The sequence below is a fragment of the Thunnus thynnus genome, chromosome 16, assembly GCF_963924715.1.
Source record: "Thunnus thynnus chromosome 16, fThuThy2.1, whole genome shotgun sequence".
NCBI lineage: Eukaryota > Metazoa > Chordata > Actinopteri > Scombriformes > Scombridae > Thunnus > Thunnus thynnus.
Genome location: NC_089532.1, coordinates 26,809,718 through 26,835,337, shown reverse-complemented (window position 1 = coordinate 26,835,337; position 25,620 = coordinate 26,809,718). Strand labels below are relative to the sequence as shown.

Here is a 25,620-nt window from a genome sequence, read left to right as displayed (position 1 = left end):
AATCTCAACAGGGAACATGAAACATGTTTACATCGTACAATGTAATCATATTAGTTCGGCACAAATACTGTAGCCAAGTGAAGAGTCTTTTTCCAAAGGAAATGATGCAATATTTCCCAACATGGTTGTAAATTCAGACAGGACAACTTTTACCTGAAATTTTACCTGAAACTGTTCCACAGTATATGGAACATAAAACAGACTATATGTTTTCCTGCTGTGGTAGCATGCATTGTGTTAATATACTGACATGACAGATGTGGACAGGAAGAAAATTCCAGACATGCTCTGGCAATAATTCTGTCAGTTTTTGTAAAGATGAACAAGTAGGCAACATGTAGTCCAATAGTCCATTTGACTTTATTCCCTGTTTAGCAGCATGACAGGAATTCCTTTCATGGGACACTAGATCTGATTAAAATATTACAGGGGCCAATAAATAAGCTCATCCTCCCACCACACACACATACACACATACTGTACACACACATGCCACTGCCATCAGAGACATTCAGCTCAGCTCAGCACATCCCAGCAGAATAGCAGCAGCATACAGGGACAGGGATGAGCTGAAAACAGAACATACTTTACAACACTGGGTATGTTTCATTGTCCTTCCAATGGTCCCAACATCAGCGTCGATTTTTTTTGCTGCTGTGCACCAACAGTCTACATATGAGTATAAAAAAAGATTCAGCTGTCTTGGTTGCTCATGTCTTCAAATCGTATTTTCAGATGTGTTGAAAGTTACATCCCTTTTTCCTAAATAAAAGTTTACAAGTGTCCATTGATGCAGGGAGCCATGAGATTGTAACAACAAAGCTTTACATCATCTGACAGAAGTCCCCCCATGGTAAATGGACCACAGAAACACTTTATTAACAAAACAGTTCAGTTTTTCTGTGCTCCTGCAGGACTGAACAGTATGTCAGAGAAGACGGCTGATAGGAGAAATGGTGATTTTAACTACCAACACCATATATGTCTCTATCATCCTCCCTTCTTGTTGTGACTCCACAACCCCACAGTGTCAGTACTCCCTCGCCTCTTTCAGTTCTGTCTGAAATACTTGCTCGGGGGGGTTATCAGCACAGTCTAGCCCATTATTAGGTGGCCTTACCAAATGAAACCGACTCCAGTCCCCCTTGCATAGGATCCAAGGCAGAACATCTACCTTATAATGTAGTTCTGGTGAGAACTCGGTACTGATCAGATTTGGCGCCCCTGCTCCTTTCCCTCGTGTTATCAGTCTCATCTGATCATCGTAGCAGCAGTGCTGCGCCGCTAATGTTGTGCTGTCATATGACAGCATTGAGCGGATGCAGAATCTGGCTGAGGGTTTGTAGATGTCCAGGCGTTCTTTGGGTCCGCTTGCGTCCCTCCAGCGGTAGGTCTTGCGAAGTTTGGAGTCCTGGATGTTGACGGCACTGTAAACAGCCTCAGAAGGGTAGGAGCAGGGGCAGCTGGGGAGCTCTGTGAGCACTTGGTGTAGGTACTTCTGGAGGAAGTCATTCTTGCAGCTTAACCACTTCTCACAGCTGTCTACATCTGGGGGGGGGGGGGGGGGGGGGGGGTATAGTGAGGGTGTGGAAAATTGAAAAGGGTTACATTTTTTCACAGAACATTTTGAAACTCTGCTCTGTAATGATGATTTCAGATTTCAGAACTGTGATGTTTCTTCTTCTGGTGTTTCAAAAATAAACCAACCAAACAGTCCCATATTTTACTAGCAAGATGATGATTAGATTTTGGAGGAAAAACTGAGTATACTGAAATAGTATAATTTTTTTTAAAATTTTAGCACATCAGACTGTATTATAATTTTAAACTTATCACCTTAAAAGCTCCAGGATCTCCAGAATTCAGAGCTGCCTAGCAGTCTGTTCTGTCAGTCTTTTAAGCTAATGTTAGCTTATGTAGCTACAGAATTATCAACATTATCATTAGTTTTCGTTTTTCTTTTATTAAATATTGTTAGACTTCACTTAGTTTTATTCTGTATTAAAACAATACACATGGCACACTTGTACAAAATCAACAGTTTGTCATTAGTACCATAACTGACCAACTATGTAGCTGTTATTAATAAATATAAAGACATATATGAATGTCATGATGCTAGGTACAAGGTATCTCGTTTGCAGATTATAAACATGGGCCTGCAATTTATTTTATAGGAAAGAATCACAATTCCAACAGAAATATTGGTCAGAAAAATTTCAACTAGATGTTTTCCTCAGATCATTTAACCCAAAATGAAGTTGTATACTAATGAGACTGACAGATAAAATTCACTGAGGAGGAACCAAAAGTTAATAAAGGAAGCACATTTATTTTCATGAGTAGAAATATTTGTATATATTATCAGCATATCTTTGTCTTCACTGCATGCTAGATCTTGTGATAGCTACAAATGACTATACTGGGACCTGGCTTGTTACTACAGATCTGTGCTATTATGTATGTTTTGAGTTCCTTTAAACCTGGTCATTCTAGAGAGAGAGAAGATAAGCTGTGTAGGCTACAAAAGATTTGCTCTTGGCCTGCCTTGAACCTCTGGTCTGTCTCCTCGGTGAAATCAGCCCCTCAAAACAAAATTATCTTGTCCACAAAAGACAAGGAAGGGCCAACTTAGACATGTGTCCCTTCAGTCCATAACATTAATGGACATGACACTACATTGACTGACTGCTCAGGCTGAAAGATGCTGCTTAATACTTTGAAACAATCCCAGGCCTGTGAAAAAGTCTGCAGAGTTAAACATTTACAGCCCAAAATGTACAAGAGAAACCCATTAAAATATAACTTGTTTTGATTACCATAAAGAAGAGTGCCAGTTTTAAAAAGCTTTTTTTCTTTGAAACCCACAGTGCTGTTCTAAAGCATAAAAAGAGTGATTGAGAGACGGGCTTAGAAAGAAAAACTAGTTTAAAAAGGCTTTTGGCTGAGGTCAAATTAAAAACGATTCTCTATTTGCTTTCTATAGTGGATGTGGAGTTGAGAAGGAAAATGTCCGACACTATATCGTGTTCTCCTTTCCCTCTGTATCCTTTGTTATGTTTGCAGAGTGAAAAGAACTATCACGTTCTCTGGCCGGTGCTTAGTGGCAGGAGAGCAATAAAATGGAAACTAAAAAGCAATTCAAACATTTCTGGGAGGCAGGGTCAGTGTTTCATCGTGTCTTTCACAGCCTCAGCAGAGCAGCTCTCAGCATGCTGGAAAAGGAGAATTCTAAATATCAAAACCAGGCACTCACAGTGTGATTGATGGAGTTTGTAACCCTCCACTGAATGGAACAGAATATTTCATATACAGGAAAAACACCCATCGAAAGAATGGGGAGCAACCTGTTGACTATTGATCTGTATACACACACAATCTGTACGTACTTGTTTCGAGGGAGTTGGTGCCGTTGGACATGTGGATGGGTGTCAGCTCTGTCACTGCCATCACACTGTCTATAAGACAGAGAGGAAGAAAGAAGAAGATTGTCCTAAGGTTGTTTAATTATAAATGATCAAAAGTCATATGCACACATGAACACAAAATGTAACAGTTACACTTATATGTTTCTCAAAAACACAGACATATGATTGTCAAGAAGAAATCTGATTTCTTTAATAAATTTCTTTAATAAAACCCTTTCAGACAAGACATATGTAAAAAATCTTATTTCATTTTTCTGTTAAAGTAATTAATGGCTTTTACTCATTCAGGCTTTGGTGCCTGTCACATAAATGTTTGTTATGGCTTTACTCAGACATTGGATATTTGGCACGCAGTGAGCAAGAAGGAGTGATATCACTGCTGGAGCAGCAGTGAGTGGTGTGAAGGAAGAGCAGTGTTCTTATTTTTCTCACAGGGTCCATCAGTGCTGGATTAAAAAATATATTTTGCTGTTGAAGCCTTAGGACCCCATTTCCACCTTTCATTAACCTGTGATCTATATCTGGATAAGGAAAAAATGTGTTAAAGGATGGGTTTACAGTTTTTCAAGTCTGTCTTAAAACAACAGTCAGGAGTCCAAATGAACATTGAAACATGTTTTTCTTGCTGTAATCATTCCTCCTGTTCATACTGACCATTAGAAGATGTCTTCATAATGCACTCACAATGTAAGTGATGGAGGCCAAAATCCACAGTCCTCCTTCTGTGCAAAAATGCATTTAAAAGTTTATCTGAAGCTAATATGAAGCTTCAGCAGTGTAAATGAGTCAAATCAAGTAGATATCTTTCAACGTTACAGTCTTTTTAGTGCCAAAGTCCCTTTTTTTGTTACTATACTTCCACCACAGCTCAACAGGGAAACACTGTCTGAGAAAACACAAAGAGGGAATTTGACGCTAAAAAGACTGTAAATGTGTCAGATATCCACTTGATATGACTAACACAGACTGCTGAAGACTCATATAAGCTTCGGATAAACTTTTGAATGCATTTTTGCACTAAATGACTGTGTGGGCCAATGTGATCTCATGGGATGGCAGATACATAGCATACCACTTTCAAGGACATTTAGCGTGTCATGTCTATGCATTTTAAGCTTTTCGCGTTTCATTTAACGCTGTTGGTTTAGGTTTAGGCACAAAAACCACTTGGTCAGGGTTAGGGAAAGATCATGGTTTGGGTTTAAATGATCAGTAAAATGCGGTAAAATGTCCCGACGTGACAGTAAAAATGTCCGGTTAATGGTCTCGAACACTGCACTCCTGCTGCTTTTGCAACTTTTTGCCAACTATCTGCCAAATAACTATCTAGCCATCCACCTGCCTCCTCATAATAAGCCAAAATCACCTTATAAAGAAAAGAAAGTCACATTATATTGACGTCATCTGAAATGTGTCACTTCCCCTGTCACTCAAACGTAACTATAGGTCGTTTTTCGTGACTGAATTTATGGGTTGCACCTTTGTCCTACATAAGTCAATCAGCCCTGGCTAGCTAATTTGCATATTGAGATACAATCACAGTGTGGGGAGAATCTTGGTAAGAAGAGCGCTTATTAATACCAGATGTAAATGCAAAAGCACATGGATCAAATGTCATTATCCAGATAATGTATCCAGAAACAGATCACATGTTAAAATCAACCAACACTCACTCCCTTTTCTCCCCTCTAATAGATTCTCCTTATCAACTATTAGATTGATTTACTAGATCTGCTGCCTATGTTACAATAGAATACATAGAAATATTTTTTTCATTCAGACATAAGTGCATCTTATGTTAGTGTTCTTTACAGCTGGTGCAAAAGGGGGAGCAGAGAGAGAGTGGTGAGTTAAAAAAGCTATGATAGAAAGGGAGCAAGGAAGAGATTTTTTTTTGTTCTTTCACAGGCTTCATTGTCGATGAATTTTATAAACTTATTTTACTGTTGAAACCTTAATTAATGACCATCATGATGCTGGGGAATGCTCAGACTTGTGCCATGCTGAAAACGAAAGCAGAAATGGAAACGGAAACGTTAACAGGTCCACCTTTGGACCTGTGAGATTGCCTGCGTGACTTTTACGTGTTCAGGGTGCTTATTCAGACATGTTGAATTGCCATCAGATTAACAAAGATTAAAGGGGTGCATGTCTGGGAGGGGCTTAAAATGTTAGTGGGGACAATATCTAACAACACTGGATCTTTCCTTCCATTCTAGCTCTTTTCAACATGTAAAAACTATGTGTCTTCATCGATAGCAACCACCATAGCAACGATAGAAAGCCTGAAGAAATCTTCGTAATAACTGACAAACTAAATGTCATATACATTCACTGAATGAAGATTATGAAAATAAAATGCATATTTCTAACTAGAAATGTTATCAAAACACTGAAACTAATGCCGAAACTAAAATATTGCATTTTCCACTGAGAATAAAAGGAATGTAAGCCTTTTTTTTTTTTGAGCGGACAGAAACTTGACAGTCATGTGACATGGATGCAGGCCAATAGAAATGAATAGACAAAAAAAAACACCCCTCCAAACAATTTTGGAGCTGTTATTGTGAAACTAATGTGTTTTGCACAGTCTGGGTTGCCCTGGTCTTGTCATATATTCTACTGGGGCGATTTTGAGGTGTTTGGTGACAGATGAGGCAAGTAAAGTTTTCATGCCATTAAAATACTTTCATTAAAAAGTGGTTACTATTTGTTACACAAGTCAGGTTTTACAGTCTTGCCACATCACAGAGTTTATGCAGCTTACCGGCACAGCTCTCCAGGTCACACGTGCGTGACTCAGTCGCTGTGCATGCGTAGCCGCAGGAACGGGTGCGCTTCTGGGTGCCGTGTCCACAGGTGACGCTGCAAGGAGCCCAGTCGCTCCACTCCTCCTCGTACTCTGAAAAACACAGGCCCAAAAGATGGATGAAGGGGAGACAGCGCAGAGGGGAGAAAAGCAAAACTATGGAGTAATATATTAAGAGTGGGCTTTGAAGTTAGCCTTGTGAATTCCTCGCCCAGCTGGTGTATGTGTGTTATGCAATTAAGGAGCGGCTGAAAAGAGCCGGGTAACGACAGCGTGGGACCTCTGAGACATGCTCCTCTGTATTTAAACAACGCTTGCAGGAGGGGAGAGAGAGGGGGAGAACTTCAAAAGACCGAGGAGGAAGAGAAGGAGGGGGGGGAAGGAGCCAGCAGGAGTGAAAGTCTTCGTGCAGTGAGAGTGATGATGGCTGTATGCTAGCAAAACTCTTCACTCAGTTTTCAGAAGAGTCCGAACAGAGTTACGAGCCAAAATTATATCAACAACTGGAGCTTAAGGAGGAGCTAAACACATACTTCCTTTTTAGGGTGAAATCAAACTATAGGGAAAGAATTTCTGCAATCAGACATTCAAAATGTCATAGTTAGATCATGTGTTAATAGGGAAATGCAGAGTATGAATGCCTTATAAAAAGGCGTGACAGGTAAAATGAAGCCTTTTGAAAACAGTCTACTGTAAGCTACCTGTTCTGACCTGATCTCCATGCTGCAGAAATGCATGCTGGTAAGTTTACCCTGCTTCAAAGATCTGGAACTGTTCCCCACAGACCTGTTTCCACACAGAAGTTAATGATGCACTGCGACTCAATATATATTGCATACTTTTCAGGAAAGTCATAATGGCGCTAATGATCAAGCGGGAAGTGCAGCCAGCTGGCGTTTGTATATGAGAGTGAAAAGAATCAGTCGGAGTGCGAGCACATGAGACTGTGTGTGTGTGTCATCAGACTGCAATATGCAAGTCAGACGGTTGTAAGCTCAGACACTTGGAGCGCTGGGGTGTGCACCAACACAAACAGTCTGCAGGACACTGAAATGCCTCACAGGCTGTCTGGCTGAAGAACAGTGACTTCACTCACTCCTCCGCATCCCCTGGCCGTGATACATCCATCTGTTATCCACATATTTTGGGGAAATATAAGAAGATCTCTTGCTTTGTTATCAGACTAAATATTAAAGGTTAATTATCACCTTATACGGTTGGTATGGCTAAAATGTTGGCAAACAGTTGCTTATTAACATCCAGCATTCATTTGGAGTTGTGTTTCTGGAAACTTGATGAATGCAAGCCCAATATTGACCTCCTTTTAGGAGATATCGCTTCAGAGCCAGCAATATCTGGCTCTTTAGTTGCTCCACCATGTTAACAAGCTAGTTGCTACCTTTGTCTGTCTGTTTGGTGCTAGACAGGTAGTGTACAGTGGGTTTATCAGAGCCTTTCAGCTGAAAACAGCTGCCAGCTGGGTCTGGAAACAAGGTTGATGAAAGCAGTGAGAGTGAGCCAAAACAGTAAAGTAACAATTAGTACAACCAAAACAATGAGCTGAAGGATGCTAAAACGCTCCGTAGAGCTGAGTGGAACTGCAGATCTGGTGAAAATTCTCTGTGGATTCTACAACACAAGCAGCTCCTTTCACATTACACATCGTCATTCTGTCCATTGTTGATATAAAAGTATTCTCGTTTAATTTACGGTCATTGTGGGAAAATCTGCAGTAAGTGTTTCTTGACACACAGACACCTGGACTCACCAGCCATACATTTTGTATATGCTCCAATGCTGTGTGCTGTATGAAAATGTCAACTTGAATGAGTAATAGATTGATGTTCAGTGTTCTTGCCTTTTAAACATGTCTATGCAATATTACCTATGGTGCAGCTTTAAACGTGAACAAACCTGCAACAGTAAGGATGAAGTGTTTGAGGGACGACAACAGCAGAATGTGATAATAGGACAGTTCATTTTCTTTGCTTTTATTTCACTTTGTTAATTTAACATGGTTGCATTGGCACAAAGTTAGCCATACTGAGCTGATTGCTGGCATCAGAACCGGAGGCCTGCAGTGGGGGACAGCAGGGAGAGAAGGAACACAGACTGAAGGAGTGAACGTTCTGCAGAGTAAAAAGACCCCAGAAAGACCATGAAAGGTGTTAATGACATGCAACACTTGCTAGAGTTTAATACAGCAGGTCTGTTCCAGGCCCTCGTTAATGAGAAAAGTTTGACCAATATATTTCATTTTACATAGGGAGGTGGTGTCCTGCTTCAGGGAAGGTCACACCAGACCAGCAACACACCTGATCTTGATATTATCCATCATCACTGTAATGACATCACTGTCATTAAAAGCAGATGTGTTTTTTGTCATGCAGGGTTGTTCTTTTGGGGTCAAATCCAAGTCAACTCTCAAATCTGTCAAGTCCCAAGTATTCATAAGAATACAAGTCTGTCAGGTCTGAATGCTGATCATTAAAATCACACAGCATCTGAATATTTTCCATTCAAAGCTGCGTTTAGTGGTTTTTACATTCAGTACGTGAGATTAAGTTTTATTAATACATAGGCCTAATAACTAAGCATTCAAGTTGTCACTGTCTTATCTATTCTGTTAATGGTCTGGGGTTTTACTGGGTCAAAACTTGAGACTTAAAGTGAGACTAATTGTTGACAGAAGAAATAAAACATTCCTTCTCTTACAAATGTAAATTTCAATTAATAATCAATAAAACACACCCTTTTTCAGTTCAGCCTTACTTGCTCTGGTATGACCAGTAACTTAGGGTGGCTAATGTTAGCTAATATTAGATAGATATTACTGTGTAACTGACATTACAGTGTCAACCCTCATTTGTCACTTGTGGCCACAGTGGCTGTTTTTCAGCAACACTTACATTCCCTTTAGTTCCCTTTAAATGTTTTTGCTTTCAAGGCCAAGTCAAGTCTCATTTTGTGACTTTTTTTTTTTTTTTTTTTTTAGATATTAGAGATGTTTTGAGATATCTCTCCGTCTTTCCAGGCTACCATTACTCTGGATAATCCACAGACCTCTCAGCATTTTAATTTAAATTACTTTAGACCGAAGCAACCCTCTCTAAAAAGTTTCTAAAAATAGATGTTGCTGCTACTAAATGTTATTTTGCTGTGACCACTAAAAAAATCAAATACCATTCAAGTCCACTGTATCGAGGTGGAGGCAGAAATCTCAGACAGATATCTCAAAACCTTGACAACTAAATCCAAAGCTATCTGCAAAATCTTACCACTGAGGTGGAGAGTGGTGGAGGTGGATATATGTGGTGCACCAACCCTTTAAGTTGATCAAATCTCATGTGTCCAGCACTGTGTCTAAATAGTGCTGTTGTCACAGTACTCAGTTTTTGGAGGGAGGAAGTAAAATTCAAATCATTTTTGGATCATCCACTAAAACGTATGGACTATGTTAGGGAGCTATTTTTGAGTGTTTACCATATTTGTTGGACCGTGCATCTTTATTGATTTGCATATTATGTAATATATATTAGTTAGACTTCTATGCTCATTCTGCATAAACAGGCAACTGGCTCTGAGTCAGGTATCCTGTGTGAGTGTGTGTTTGTGGTGTTTGACATGTTTATGTAGAAGGCCTTGAAGGAACAGACCCTACCATAAATCATGTCATGCCATACAGACAGAGTGTGTACTTGTGTGTATGTGGGTGCATGTGTGTGTGTGTGTGTGTGTGTGTGTACATATGTACACACACACACACACACACACACACACGCATTAAACCCTGCACGGTGTGTGCACCTCTCTCACTCAGATGAACGAGTCAACAGAACAAAAACATCTTCAGACAGCTTGCTGCCAACATGCCCTGGCCTATATGACCCCCACTCTCCAAACACACACACACACACACGCACACACATGCACACACACACAGACAACAGTGATAAAGCAACACCATCCACACACTCAGACCTTCCTATACAAGTTTAAAGTCCTACAGTTCCCAAAGCCATCACAGAGAAACCTTATCTCGCTATTGTCCTGGGGGTGTGGAGTGTGGCGGATACATCCGCTCTCTGAAATGTTTTCAAAGTGTTCTTTTATAGACGTTGTCAAGCAAACGTTCAAGGCGTCTAAACTTACTTCTGCCCATTGCACATGTTTTGAAAGAGAACCCTCTTGTGTAGCTTATGTGTCACTTACAGATATAATTTTGGAACAAAGAAGTTGGATTACTTTGTGCACCTAAGATACATAAAACTTATTGCTTGAGTGATTTTTGCATTTTTACTAGAAAAAATGGTAAACATTTTGCAGTTTTTAATCTAAAATAGTTTTATAGTGCTTAATGGTCACTATAATTATATAATGTTTCACAAATTCATAACATACATACAAGTGTAAATTATACTGGCATTAAGGCAGCTATGACTTAAACAAGGTGACAAATGAAGATGTATGATAGTGATGATTTCCATCTGAATCTTGATACCATGCAGGATGAGAAGGTTCGGTGATAACACCGAACATGGAGGCACTTTACTTTTACTGGAGAAGAAGTCATAAATTTGATGATTATGAACCAAGATCTCAGGTTATAAGGAGTGTCTTTTTCTATAATTTACTTATACTGATCCTCAACAGATCACTGATTTGTAGTGTGTATATGATGTTTATGTATTCTGGTTAGACAGAGTTATGATCCTCAGATTAAAGGTTAGAAATTTTGATGCAAATTGCATCCCTTGAACACAAAGGGTTAAATGATTTGAATGCCACACTCTTTCATACACACATAATCTGATAATGAACAGACTGTACTCTCAGTACTCTAGTACTAGCTACTGCTGCATCAATCAAATTAAAACAAACAGGTGTCATGAGGTCCAAACATAAAATTCAAACAGGTTGTTTTCAGCCCTGCAGGTTCTCCAATAACAATATCTTAGACTGGTATGGCTGATGCTCTCATTAGGTTACAAAAAATCCCAGTTTTAATGATTAAATGTGTAATATGCTAATATGTTTTTAGATAAACTTTATTGATCCCACACAGGAAACTGAAGATGTTTCATTAAACTGAGAAGAGACAATAAATAACTGAATGGCACTAATTAACCCATAGTCCATCCCAGAATCTTTAACTAGTCATAATGTAATTATTCAGGACAAACATGTCACATATGTGAACACAAGAAAGGACTTCATGAACTGAAAAAATAGTTATTGGACTATTTCTCATTATCAAGGTAAATACTAGAATTTTAGGCCATATTGTTCAGCTCTCATATTACATAAATCAAAGCTGTGCTGTTTGAGTTTTAGGATCCTTACCGTAGTTATCCTTGGCGTCCCATTCTTTGTTCCAGTGACCCCCCCAGTCTCCCCCGACTCCACTGAGGACGGGCTCCTCTGGATCGTAGTACTCCTCAGATTGTTCCTCTAAACTGGCTCTTCCCAGCCCGTTCTCCGCCTGTTCTGGGTACTCCCAGAACAATGGCCAGAACAGCTTCTTGTGGCTGTTGGCCCACTCTGAGGATGACACTGACCAGTCATTACGCTGGCTCTCCTTGGCCAAGTCTATCTCCACCTCAGTCTCTGTCTGTGTGTCCTCCACCACCTCAATGGTCACCTGAAAGAAACACAGAGTACTTACCGTATACTGACAGGTAGAAGTTAAATACAAACACAATGTCTGCAGAAGGTTGGAAAACTGCAAATGACCAAACTTTCACTTAGCACATGCAAGCAGGGAATTTACAGTACAACGTCATATATCTACACTAAATAACTGGCTTCAATGGCTCAAAGTTGACTGCAACGAGCCAACAGTAACATCATCAAGCACAATTGCCCCTGTAATTTTATGAAGTAGCTGATTGCCATAAATTATCCAACAAAATGTGTTCACACATGACTGTAAAACAGCCATGACAACAGCTGCCTCTATAGGGCAGTTACAGTACATTCCAACTGCACATAATCAAAATGGGAATAATATCAAAGCAGTAAGAATTTAGAGATACAATCTGTAGCTTCAATCATCATTAAAATGCTGGCGAATTTTATGGCCTTACTGTGCTTCAAACAAAGCACTTGTTGGATTGTTGAGGTGTGAAAGAAGTTAGGGTTTTTATTTTTCTCTTAAGCTCTTTTTTTTTATTCTACAAACAATAGCTTCTGACACTTTTCTTGTGTACAACAAAGTGCAACACCAAGAAAGCTTGCAAGGAGAGACAGTGCTGTTATCACCATTTGTATGATTCATTGCATTGAGACTACAAACAGATCAGAGAGGTAGTGGGATGCAGCCTGGAGGGGGCTATGACAGCAGGCTTTTAGCAGCCATTCAGATCAGCTATAAACACTTTTGTCTTTAGACAACACTTCATACAACTTAGTTTGTTTCAAGTATACTGAACCCTTTAAGCTTCTGGTATGTTACTTTGAGGAGAATTCAACTTGTATTAGTTGACAGTTTGTAACTGATGTACTGCTGCATACAGACAAAATAGTACAGCCGATAAAGTGTACTTGAGTACAAGCATTCGGATATATAAATTACAATTTACCATTCACTAACAATTATGATAAAGACTGTGGTGTCATGACGACAGACAATTTTACTGAGAAACATTCTTAAAAGATTCATCTTGTCGGAGAGTAATGGTATTTAATTAGTTGCAAATAGTAAATAAAAACCATCCTCTTAACTGTAGTTCAAAATGTTGACCTTTAATGATGTCAGCCACTATATACCATATGCTGTACAACGTGCCTTCACTTACAATTCAATAAATGGTTTATACCACACTACAATGTAGTTGTAAGCAAATAAAAGTGTTTATTAATGTGAATTTATTAATTTGTCAGCAACTACAACTCCTCCTGTGGGCACCCATCAGTAGAAGCTGTTGTATGAACAGATAATGAATGACAGTAGTAATAATATAAAATAAGTAAGATACATCAATAGACACTTTAAAATGCCCTTATATCTGCTTACAACATTATAGTTTGTTATAAACCATTTATTACATGTTTATATACAGCTTATAAATGCTGAATAGGGAGACTTTAAGTGTTACTAATTATTGCCCTACAATGCAATGTAGAAAGGAAAAGAAGCAGCTGCTAACAGCTGCAAAACATTAAAAATAATTGGGTGGTGTTGGTGACAGATAGAACATCTTGGAGAGGAGAAAAAAAGATTAAATATTTAAGAAATATTTTGTTTTCTTTTTGTGATGTTTAATAGGCGGTGTCATTCCAAAGTTGCAGTTTGATTAGTCTCCGTCATCATTCTGTGTTAGTACAGAATGGTGACTATGTTCACTATATGACATTTAGTTTATAGTACATATAATATACTGTAGATTAGTATAGAATTTAGGACAAAGCTTAAGACATGATTTTGGTGCTAATCCTTTTGTCAGACATTCAGTAAAGTGGCCAAGCAGAGGAACTCTGTGTAATCGCTCACAGTGCTAAACCCATAGTGGCGACAGTAAACAACTCTACCCTGATCTACATATAACAATAGTATCTGACATATCAGTCTGATTATGACCCACATGATTCCTGAGAATGCTCCTTTCCAGAGGTAGTGAGGGTTCCTGTTTGTTCACAGTCCCAGCCAACTATGAGCCATTTACCAGTAAAGAAGTACACCTTTGTTTATAGGTGAATTAAAGCTGCATTAAATGGTTTTTGACCGGCTAAGGACCTGAAAATAAACACAAACGGACTTACTATCAGGTTATCAATGTGTTATGGCTAAACTTAATTTATCGCTTAATCATAAAAATCACATAGCTGTTTTATATTTTATAAAATGTCTTCTTTCTAAACATCTCAATAAATTAAAGGCACATCTCTAAAATAGTTTTTCATACAAATAATTATGTAATGTATAATGATTTCACATGTCGGTACAAGCTCTCAGACATGATGAAAAAAATGATGTCACACGTGTTTATTTGCAGATCAGATTAAGAGTGTACACTCCTTTTATGAAAGAGGGTTATTGTGCACCAAGGGAAGGGGCAGAGAGAAAGAGATGAGATATATAGTGTGATGGAAAGATGAACTGATAGCTGGTACTGACTATCTCTCTGTTGACTATCTCTCTGTTTCTCTCTTACACACACAGTCACACACATGCATAGATGCACACACACATACACAGGTCTAGACAAAACCCAGGTTGCTCATGTTCCCAACTGCAACTGTTTATAAAGAGAAAGCAGCAGCTGAGGACAGAGATTCCAACATGATGCTGAGTATCAGAGATCAGACGGAGGAGGTAAACATCTGTCTTCTTTGTAGTTCTCCTCTTATTTGTCTGTAACAGTATCATCAAATAACTGTGTATCAATAGAGTACCAAATCTCCAGTTTTTCTCAAATGTTTTGGAACTTATTCTGCTCGTTGGCTGTAGTCACCAGAGATGATGTCTGTGTCATGGCATCAATAACAATTCACAGGATCAGGACCTATTCAGGCATTTTTAGATAGGCTGACTGTACAGTGTCAATCCATTTATAACTATTTGTTTGTTTGGCAAGGCTATGCCAGCTTCTGGCTTCTTGTCCTCTGCATCTCTGGTGGATTTTAAAACTTATTTTGCCCTCGAAGCCTTAATTAATCAATAATGAATGAAGTGAGGCAGATACAAGGCAGATCAAGACACGTGTTGCAGCTTTTGCATGGATCTGATGGCATTCAATTCAGATTTGTGTTAAAAGTGATTCAGAAATGTTAATAGGCCTGACCTAGCGAGATTACCATTGTGAGCAGGTTTCTGGTTTGCATGATGTTTAAGAAATGAGGCTACCAGGTGTATTTCTAAAACCCTGGTTATGGCCTTTCTCCTCTCCCTTCATTTCTGTCACCTCTTTACTGTCGTCTATCAAATAAGGGTCAAAAACAAATCAGGTTACAAGTGCACTTAAAATAAGATGAGTATACTGTGTATCTATATCTATATACACTTATTTGGCACAAACCAACCATGCAGTAACTTATACTCTTTCTAATGCTTTACATACCTGTATGTGTTACATGTACGGTTATATAACCCCCCATCTGCTCTGCTCTTATTTATAATAAAATTTTCTTTGCAGTATCTCATTACTGTAATACATCGGTATCATAAAAGTTTCACATACTGTAAGATTATTTTACTTTGTGCTTTTAACGTGGAACCATGGAGTTCACCACCAACTTCCCCTTGATTTCATTACTTGTACATGCACTGTATCTGATAAGATTTCAGCTATGAATCTCATTGTGTTGGACAGGCTCCAATCTTCCACAGTCACAACCAGTGAATTCCAGTTAAAACAACATGACACAAAGTGTAATTTTATCTTGGTCATACCAAAGGAAGACAGAATACTAGGACAAGACAAAAGAACAGGCCGTCATTCTTGATACCTGGATAAGAGACTGGAATTCCTCCTCCAGTCCAACATAATTTTTGCTTAAATCTACTCCACAAGTGAAGTTTCTTCATACTTTATGTTAAGTCTACTCTGCCAGGATTTGGCTTCACAGTCACACTGAAAAAGGACCTTCTGACCTTTTACATTCGGCTCTCATATGTTTTATATTTTTACTTTTTATTTTATTTCTCTAAACCTTAGTAGATGTCTGAGGTTCATGAACAAGTTCGAGCACCTCACTATTAAAGGTCCTGCGTATGGTAACTTAAGACGCTGCTCTGACTCAAACCAGCTGTATAGAACGATGGGATGTATGGAGGGAGAGAGAGATAAATAGTGTAGAGGAGAGAAACCAAGGAGAGTGATCAGTCTCTTAATCTGGAACATCTGCACCACAGTGATGACATGAACCCTTCATGCTATGAGAAGAGTGATCTAAACCTTCTCCAAATGATACAAGGTGTCAAGAAAATATTAACATCTCCCCTTTGCACATTGTCTACCTGGATGTTGGGGTTCTGTGAGCTCATGTCTGCATTAGCCAGCTCTGGGAAGTTCCTCAGGTCCAGGATGAAAGGCTCAGAGTCCTCCTCGGGTTCAGGAGGGGGGAGGACACCCTGGTGCCGCGGCTGGGACCAGCGGTTTCTGGACCTGGGGGAAGACGGCAGCGTCTGCAGCAGGTTCTGCTGCTGAAGCTCCTCCAGACTCTGCTGATCGTCTCCATGTCGACTCTCTGCTATCGCCTGAGAGGGGACAAAGACAGAGAATTCAAACTTCTCTTCTATTTTTCATACACACTTCACACACACATCGAAAAATTAAGATATAGAACAATCTGTGAAAAGAGAAGTGTGTTAAAGGTGCTACCTAACATTTTTGACCACTGTAGTGTGATGTCCTAGTGAGCATTTCCTTGTATTGTTTGATCTACTGGTACCAGCATGTAATCATACAGTCTATCAAATTGATAACAGCCTTACTGTTTACTCTTTGCTCTTTTTGCACCATATCAGAGCTGTGATAATGCAGCGTTCATGTGATGTGTTATTGTAATTACAAGTTTCTGACTTGTAAATAGTGTTCAAGTCGTAATTATGACTGGGAAACTTTCTGAAAGTTATGATATGTCCAACTTGGCACTTCATAATACAGAAGTACCTGAAAGTCAAGCAAATAGGGATGCCTCAGTCAACATCTGTCTTTCAAAGAGATTAAATCCACATTTACTGGATATAGGGTTAACATAAGTTGTAACATAACATCAGTTAACATAACATAACATTAGTTGTAAACACGGGAATTCCATCTTAACACATATACCAGCTACTCTCTGCTGTATTTCTAACAATATAGCTGCTCAATAAGTGTGTGTTGTTGTATTAAACTGCACTTTCGGATTTAATGACTTAATAACTAGCTTTGCAAGACAATCCTACACCATCATCCAGAGAGACATCTATCTGTTGATCACATATATCCCGCCTTGTCTCAAATGTGCATATAATGTACAGAATGAAGCTGAGGATCCACACAGATTACATCTCCAACACTCAGCTGAGTGAACAAACTGTCAGACACACAATGGTCATTGTGGATTGTTTTAGTTTTTCCCCTCTATATGAGTCATGAACTGAAGCGTGAGACTTAAGTGATGCGTATGTGTGTTGAAAGGAAAGAAAATATAAAGAACAATTACGGCTGATTGACTGGGCCTGTGTTCAACAAGCACATGTTGCTGCAAATGTTATTGAAGAGAAGAGAAGAGAAGAGAAGAGAAGAGAAGAGAAGAGAAGAGAAGAGAAGAGAAGAGAAGAGAAGAGAAGAGAAGAGAAGAGAAGAGAATTATCACCCTCCTGATGACTCCAAGTGATATTTCTGTCCTCCAGAAAATGTTAGTGTCTAGTTGGAATCAATTTAAAGGTTAGGACAGTCATGAGTCAATTAAATGGACACATACCAAGCACAGGAAGAAGTCATTTTCCCATCTGTCCGCCTATGAGTTAATAACTCTGCCAGTTCACTGTGTTTTTGGCAAGATTGTTAAACACTTTGCCATGAATGATTTGATGTGAAACCCAAAGAGTACATCAAGCTGAATATCATCATGTTTGCCAGTGCATTTAAGTTCTCTTGTGTAGATGAGGATGTGTGAGTGGACGTTTCCCCTCTCCCTGACCTCTCACAGATCTCCCAGAGAAACCTGACAGTCGTACTTGGAAACATTTATTTAGTCATTCAAAAAGACCCTGCAAAGCATTTTTAGTCTTTTGTAAAGTAGGGCTTGGGAAGATTTTAAGACTTCTAGGGTTGGGTTCCAATCAAGCTCCGCCTGGGCTGACAAGGCAGGAACTTTTTCTTCAGAAGGGATGGGGCAGTTGCCTCAATACATCTATGGTTCTGCTATACAGCCAGTTATTTTTTGATCTGGATCTTGTCCAATTGGCAAAACACCAGAATTCGCTAAGCTCCAAGGCTAATGAATGTCTTATCAAACCTTTTATCTCTCCTTGTTCTTTTTTACGAACAAAGAGTAAAGGAGAAAACATTCAGGTAGCAGGCTTAAACCAGCTTTTGCCAGTTAAAATGACAAACATCACCAGCAGCAGATTAGATCAGTTGTGTAATAGGCAACATTAATTCTCAGTCATAATTTTAGCTGTTAGAGCTGTCTGGCTTATGTCAACTCTGCAAACCAGTCTCTGTATTCGGACAAAGGTCGTTTGTGAGGAACAAGAAACATCACTCTGAATTACCACACTCAGGACATTTTCAAACCTTATGGTTTAGTCCAGTTTAATTGAATTCTGGTTCATTTTCCTCTTTGGTACAATTCGTTTGGGCAGATCTGACCACAGCAATCGTACTCAGATGTCGAAAAAAAACAATCGCAGAGAGACCTTTAGAGGAAGTAGTCTTAGACCAGTCACAAACAAATTCATTTTCAGTTCATTTGTGGTGGGAATATGATCCAACTTCGATCTGACCAAACTACAAGGTTGCTAGCAGCTAATAGGAGAATGACTCGTGGTCCAACCTGGACTAGTCCAACGAAGTACATTGCTTTGACTGATATTTGAGCAGATAGGCATTCCTGTGTTTATGGTTTTGCCCAGCTGCAGACACATCTGATCAATGGGAGGAGAGAACGTTCTCACCTGGCTTTTAGTGATGTTTAACTGTTCACTTAATTTTTTTTCGCTATGAAGGGAAACCAAACCAACAACAGGTTTACCGTCTCATTCCATGATTCAGACCAGAGCAAACCAACTATAGGTTTGAAAACACCTTCTGACTGGTTGTGAATGATAATTAGACTACCACTAAAAACTGCTGTGTTGATGCATTGTCAGTTAGCAAAATGTCATTACACTTCTTTGAGTTTCAGTTATTTAAAGTCTGTGTAAAGCAAAATTAGAGATTTCTTTTTACATTTACATTACATTTACATTTTTCATTCAGCAGACGCTTTGATCCAAAGCAACGTACATATGAGACTGATACAACACTTTATACATATTACAAAATAATTGCTGAAAACATGAACTATGAACTATGTAGTACTGAATTGTGAAGTTAGAGTGTAAAACAGTTTTTCACCATTTCTGTGCTCAGGATTTTTGAAGTGGGCCTGATATGGTGGCTCAATGACATAGTGGGGTGACAAGCATGTAGGGAGTTTGGTATGAGCGTTATTAACTCAGAGGCTGTTCAGTTGGGCTTTCAGCATCTTTGGCGGCCCCCAGCATTTCAGAACAAAGAATACTGCTTATTTTTCCAGGATTTTGAAACCTAATTTTAAATACTTGGCGATTTTTTAAATCATTCAAATTTGGCTGAGTGGTTAATTACACATTTTTCTACGGTGTGATAAACTCAGAACACATATTTATTATTGCTTGACACACTTTAAAACTTTAGTTACTTATAACTGTTAAAAGCTAAAGATTCAAAGGTTTTCTGCTTCAATAAATGGACTCACAACTAGTTTTGGACCCAATTCCAATCCTAGTCACATCAGTCACATTTTGTGAATCATGACAGTCAAAAGAGTCCTCAAGCCCCTCTTCTTTAACATGACAAGAATACTGGAAAACAGCTATAGAGAAAATAAATTCCTGGTAGTTTTTCTGCATCAGGTGCAGGATTTAATATGAGTGCATACAGAATGTAGAATATGCAAACTGCATGTACGGTATATAGAGTTGCATGTATGAGCTCTTTAGCTTAGCACAAATTTGTGCAGTGAAAGCACTAGCTCATGTTTCTTCATTAAAAACCCACAGAGGCAAAGAATCCAGTGCTTACACACGATCATCACACAAAGCATACATTCTGATACATAGATTATAATATACAGTTTCATCTTCACCTCATCTAGGGTGCAGGACATTTGAGAGCCGTCCATCCCACACAGCCTATTCCACAATAAAGCACCCAACTTAAACTTGAACTGGCTCAAGAATTTGACGCCCTCCACAAAATGTGGCATCAGCTTCGGCATGCCTCTTGGGAGGGAGTGGAAGGGATGACTGTCCATCCAGGATTATTTGGTTAAAGCAGTAGCACCTCCTCCTTCGGGTCCCCTGTGATTTTTAAATGAATGTGCCCCCTCCAAACCACACTCAATATCTCCCTGTTCACATTACTGTTCCAGAGTTTGGATAAGTAAAGTGGCTGTTTGTGTGTAAAACTCCAAGTTCATATTGCAACCCTGGACCAAGTCAGGCTTCAAGGCTCCCTGTGAGCAACATGAACCCAGCCGCTTGCTTTAATAAAAACACAGAGCCCAGAGTGAAGGAAGAGAGAGAGCGGAGAAAAGTGGGGCCAGAGAAAAAGACCTATTCACAGATATGTATGTATTTATATATATAGAGGGGTGTAATGATACACTGACTTCATGGTTTACTTTTCTGCACAATACGGGATTTTTTTTAACATCATCAGTATATCAGTGTACTTTCCTCAGTACTTTTTAGGCATTTGCAGATCATTCATGAAAGCACACTATTCAATCAAGTTCTTGTAAGTCAGCTGTATGCAACTCCAGTGGGTACCTTCAGACAAGTTCCTGTGGCATTACTTTGTTAATACTTGGTTAGTCATGTAGATGAGCTAACTGTCAAGTCTCAGGCTGAGGCAGCCAGCATCTGTGAAGCCTCTGCAGGCACTGAAGGAGCTGTGAACGCAGCCAATCTGAAATAAACAAGACTAAAGCCATGCTAGGAGCCCGGAAAGGCTGCAATTTTCATTACACAGCATAATACAAAATTGATGGACAGGACTAAAATCATACAGATGTTCTTTAGTTCCTTTCACACTTAATAGTTTGTTTCATTTAGCCAAGACCAAAGAAAAAATGTATATTTTGTTGCCTTTTAGCCTAAAATGCTAAAATTTTAGATCTACAATCATAAATCCTGTGGCTGGCTGGGTTATGACACTGTTTACACCACAAACAAACCACACCAGAGTTTGCTAGGAAGTGGACCAAGAGCCACATTTTGAGTGGTGTAAACCAACAGCTTTCACACCAACTTAAATACACCAAACATCTAACAATTTTGTAAATTGACAATCTGACAATTACACCCACTTTACACAGTGTTTGGACTGAACTTGGATTCAATGTCGCTCTCAAGCTCAGTTTTTTCATTTCCTAATACAACTACTCCCACCACCTTTTGTGTGTACAACCAAGTGGAACACCAAGAATGCCATTGAAAAGAGAGCACAGTTATCTCCAGTTGTACAATTTATCACCAGTGTTGGGAGTAACACATTACTGTAATTCCACTACTTTTCTCGGCAACTAGTAATGTAACTAATTACTTTTTCAAACGAAATAACACAATTACAATTACTGTGAAATTTAAATGGGCTTATTACTCATTACTTTTGTCATATGTGAAAATAGTGGAAATCTTCAGAGGATTATCTGGTTTATGATCTACTGTCATCCGACCTTATGGTGGCACAAGTGAATCAATCAATACTGGTCCAGTAACTTAGCCCACACAATGGCCAACAGTTCAAGCAATGTGAGCTTGCTGCCCTAGAAATACAGACATTATTTTTCCCTCAGATCATTATTTTTCCCTCAGATCAAGGACAAAAATAGATGTTTGTGTTGAGCTGTAGTCTATGTGCAGGTGTGAGAATTCCACATCAAAGACTAGCAATTCTAATCTTCTGAAGCGCCTAACAAAACAGCACGCTTCTAAAAAGCTCCACTGACCAAGGAGGAGTCACTCACATTTAGAAGGCTTGACTGAGACTCTCTGTCTGAGCAGATTAATGTGAGAATTGCTGCATGCAGGTTGCACCTACAGTATAAGCGTTCCACATCAGTTATTATCCTCAGTAAATACAGCAGAAATGCAAAATGTTTTAGCAGTCGTTCACAACCACCAGTTCTGCTGAAGTCCTCTGTTGCTGCAATGTAGTAACAATGTACGTCAGAGCATCCAGTGGTGCCCAGAGAAACAACTGCTCACACAAAATGCCAGTATGGATCAGCTGTGTGCTGTTAATACATCTTGACATGTCAAATTGCCATAAGTGATTTATGATGGCAAAATGCTGTAAAAGTGACCTTATACACTGCATTTATGCAAGAGCTGTGCCCTTCCCCCTCTACTACAGCAGAAAGGAGTATACACAGGAAGTGATATGACATTTCACACTGCAAACTCAATAATGGAAAAGGGAAAGACTTCTGTAAGAGAGTGAATTCTTTTTCCCATGGCAAGAGACATTAGGAGCCAAATTCAGGTCAGTCAGTGAAATGTTGCTCCCTAATCTCCTCCTGAGGCGCGCTGCCTGCCTACAGTTAGTTATGGCTTTGTTAAATTGTATGTCAAGTTTATTTATTTAGCACTTTTTGGATCAAACATCAGAAAGTACTTATTATGGCCATCGTTTGGCAGGCAGGTGTGTGTGATTAAATGTCATAATATCCATAACTTACAGCTGCATTAATACGCTTTGGGAGTTTTTTTTCCATTCCTTATGGGCTTGGATGGATGATATGGCTAAAATGCTAGCAAATTATTGCCTGTTTACATATCCAGCAGACATTAACATTCATTCTGAGTTGTGTATCTGTCCACCTGATAAATGCAAGTACAATATTCATTCTTCTTTTAGCTCTGCTTGGTCTCTTTAGCAGCAAAATACTCCACTATGTTCACCAGCTAGTCACTAACTTTGTGTGTCTGTTGTTTGGTGCTGGGCAGGTAGTGTACAGTGGGTTTATCAGACTTTCTTCACTAAACTTCCTGCTTTGGCTCAAAACAGAGTTGACAAGGGCGGTAAGATTAGGTTATCAGTAAATACTAATAAATATTGATAAGTGCTACTTTAAGTAATCTTACCAGCATGAATGTAAACACACATTGTGGACTGAAAGTCAGTGTTACAGAATGTCATCCTCTTCTAAAACTTTTGACATGATTTCTTTTTTTTTTATACTGAATGAATACTGTGGTATTTCTGATTATTCGATGACTACTGTATACTTTAACTACAGCAACCAACAAGTCCTCCAAATTAAACAAAATACATTGTAACTCCCCACCAGACCTACACACAGAAGAGTTTTCTAATCTGAAACCCTGATCAGCAGGACGACATCATTTGTCCGTGCCTTCCAAAACTATTACAAATTACTGTTGGAAAAATTCATCAGTTTTGTGATCTAATACTGTGGTTTGTTTAGTTTTAGGCACAAGAATGACTTGCAATAATAAGCACTTGGTTATTATTATTATTATTATTCAGAGAAACCAACTTTCAGTAGGAAATGAGAAGTCCAATATCACACTACTTCCTTTTTTGCTCCAGACAAACTAGAGGCATAATTATTACGGCCGCTAAAGGGCTCTGCTACTTGAATGTAAACATATGTCGCTTTTGGGCATTTTTTGAAATGACTGATGCTGTCGTTCTTCTTGGGACAGTCTCAGCCACTGCTACACTCGGTAGGAAAAGCTGGGCTTCTTTGAATGTGTTCGATTATGAACAATCAAACCTACTCTGATTTAGTTTTGATTTTTTTTGTTTGTTTGTTTTGCTATCAAATAAATATTGTAAGGAGCAGCAAATGGAATAATCCTGTCAGCACTATTGTGGCCTCTCCCACAGGATTCAAGGCAAAACTCTCATCTTGACAGTAATTGGGCTGATGACGTCCTCAAATGTCTTGTTTTGTCCTGACCAGCAGTCCACAACACAAAGATATTCAATTTACTGTCATAGAGGACTAAAGAAACCAGAAAATATTCACATTTGAGAAGCTGGAATGAGAGAATTGAGACTCTTTTTCTTTAAAAAAAAAAATTACTCAAAATGATTAATCGATTATCAAAGTAGTTGTAGTGTAGTGATTAATTTAATGGTTGGCAATTTATCGATTAATCGACTAATCGTTGCAGTTCTAAGTTGGGCATCGTGAAAAAATTGGATACAGAGAACATTTGTGGGAATTCCATCTAGCTTCATCTTTTCAGCACTCCTCTGCAGTTTGAATGTCTAAAGATAAGTCTACATATAACTGACTTCTGTGTGAAGAATGCACAAAAACAAGGAAAAAGGAACAGTGGCTGCTGGCTTGTAACAAAAAGTATATCATTGATTAACATGGTCAAATCTAAAAATCTACAGGCTTCCACATAGACTCTGAGCTGCGAGAACTTTGATCCCTTTACATGCAGTAAAACCCTGACAACAATAATTCTGCACAAAAAGTGAAAAATGGGACACTCTCCTGATGCAAGTGAGCAAGACATACAAGAAGGAGCAGACACAAAGAGAAAGAGAGAGGGGGAGTTGAAGAGATGAGTGTGAATCAAAGGATGCCAAAAATATGATGGGACTGGTTTCAACATTACACAGCTCATTAGATGACACAGTGTACGATTACTGCAGACCAGAGGTAACACACTTCACAGCAGTTTTAATTTAGTTAAGAAGGTTTAATAATTAAGCCAGTGTCCATCAGAGTTTGTTAAAAACTTTAGCATGACTGAACAGATAAAACTACATCACAGCTGCCCACATCAACACTTCTTAAGCTCATCTCAAGTGTAGTTTAGATGCTGAATATCCCAGAATTGTGATTCATTATTGGATCATGTCAGTATCAACCACAATGCAATATGCGTGGTTATTCTACAATCAATAACTTCCAAGTATAAAGCAAAACTTAATTTTCAAATTTCAAGAGCACTGCTCTTCTCATGAATGTAGTAATATTGCATTTCATTAGTTTGGACGCTTACAGTCTAGGCAGCATTTGAATAGTTGAATTGTTTAATGTACCTCAATAATCGACGCAGAAGCGTTCCTGTCTCTGGCTGCAGTCCTCTTTAAGTTAGTGGGAAATCCGCTGACTGACACCGACACCACGGTGAGGACCAGCAGCCACAGATGCGCCGCTTCCCTCCGCTGCATCTTTACTAAAACTCTGCGCTGATCTTCTTCCACAGAGGAAAGATACAAAATCCTCCAGCCAGTATCCTCAGATGCAATAGAAGAATTCAAACCACATCAGCAAGAAAAGAGGAGAATAAATCAGAGAGCTGTACACATGTGCGTCTTCTCCGTGCGCGTCTTCAACGCAGCGAGTCCATCCTGCTCCCCTCTGATATCTGTTAATATATAATCCCTGTTATCCGCTCTATTGTATGCGTGTGTTTAATGTACAAGTACACACTATTAAACCGACGTTAGCATGTTCCTCACTGCTCACGTTTCCAAATCAACTCTCTCCGCAATGCGCCGACAATCCTCAGTGGTCTCCGCTGACTTCCAGGGCTCTGAGCGGGGACTGAACCACGTCCACAAGGTTTGGAGATCCTCCTCCACTGGAGCGACATCGAGTCGGTCACCGGTTCCTCTGGTTGCAATCCAGCTTGTAGTATTGGCTTAA

The 25,620-nt window shown here is 39.1% G+C and overlaps 1 protein-coding gene across 1 annotated transcript; it reads right to left on the bottom strand.

The window, feature by feature from the left end:
- Positions 1 to 336: 336 nt before the first annotated feature.
- Positions 337 to 25,620, bottom strand: ism2a (isthmin 2a). The gene is made up of 6 exons (XM_067614700.1): positions 25,011 to 25,620; positions 16,196 to 16,435; positions 11,581 to 11,878; positions 6,196 to 6,330; positions 3,390 to 3,458; positions 337 to 1,548 (listed from the first exon to the last, which is right to left on the bottom strand). The coding sequence occupies exons 1-6, from the start codon at positions 25,140 to 25,142 to the stop codon at positions 1,031 to 1,033; spliced, it is 1,392 nt and encodes a 463-aa protein (XP_067470801.1). The 5' UTR covers positions 25,143 to 25,620; the 3' UTR covers positions 337 to 1,030.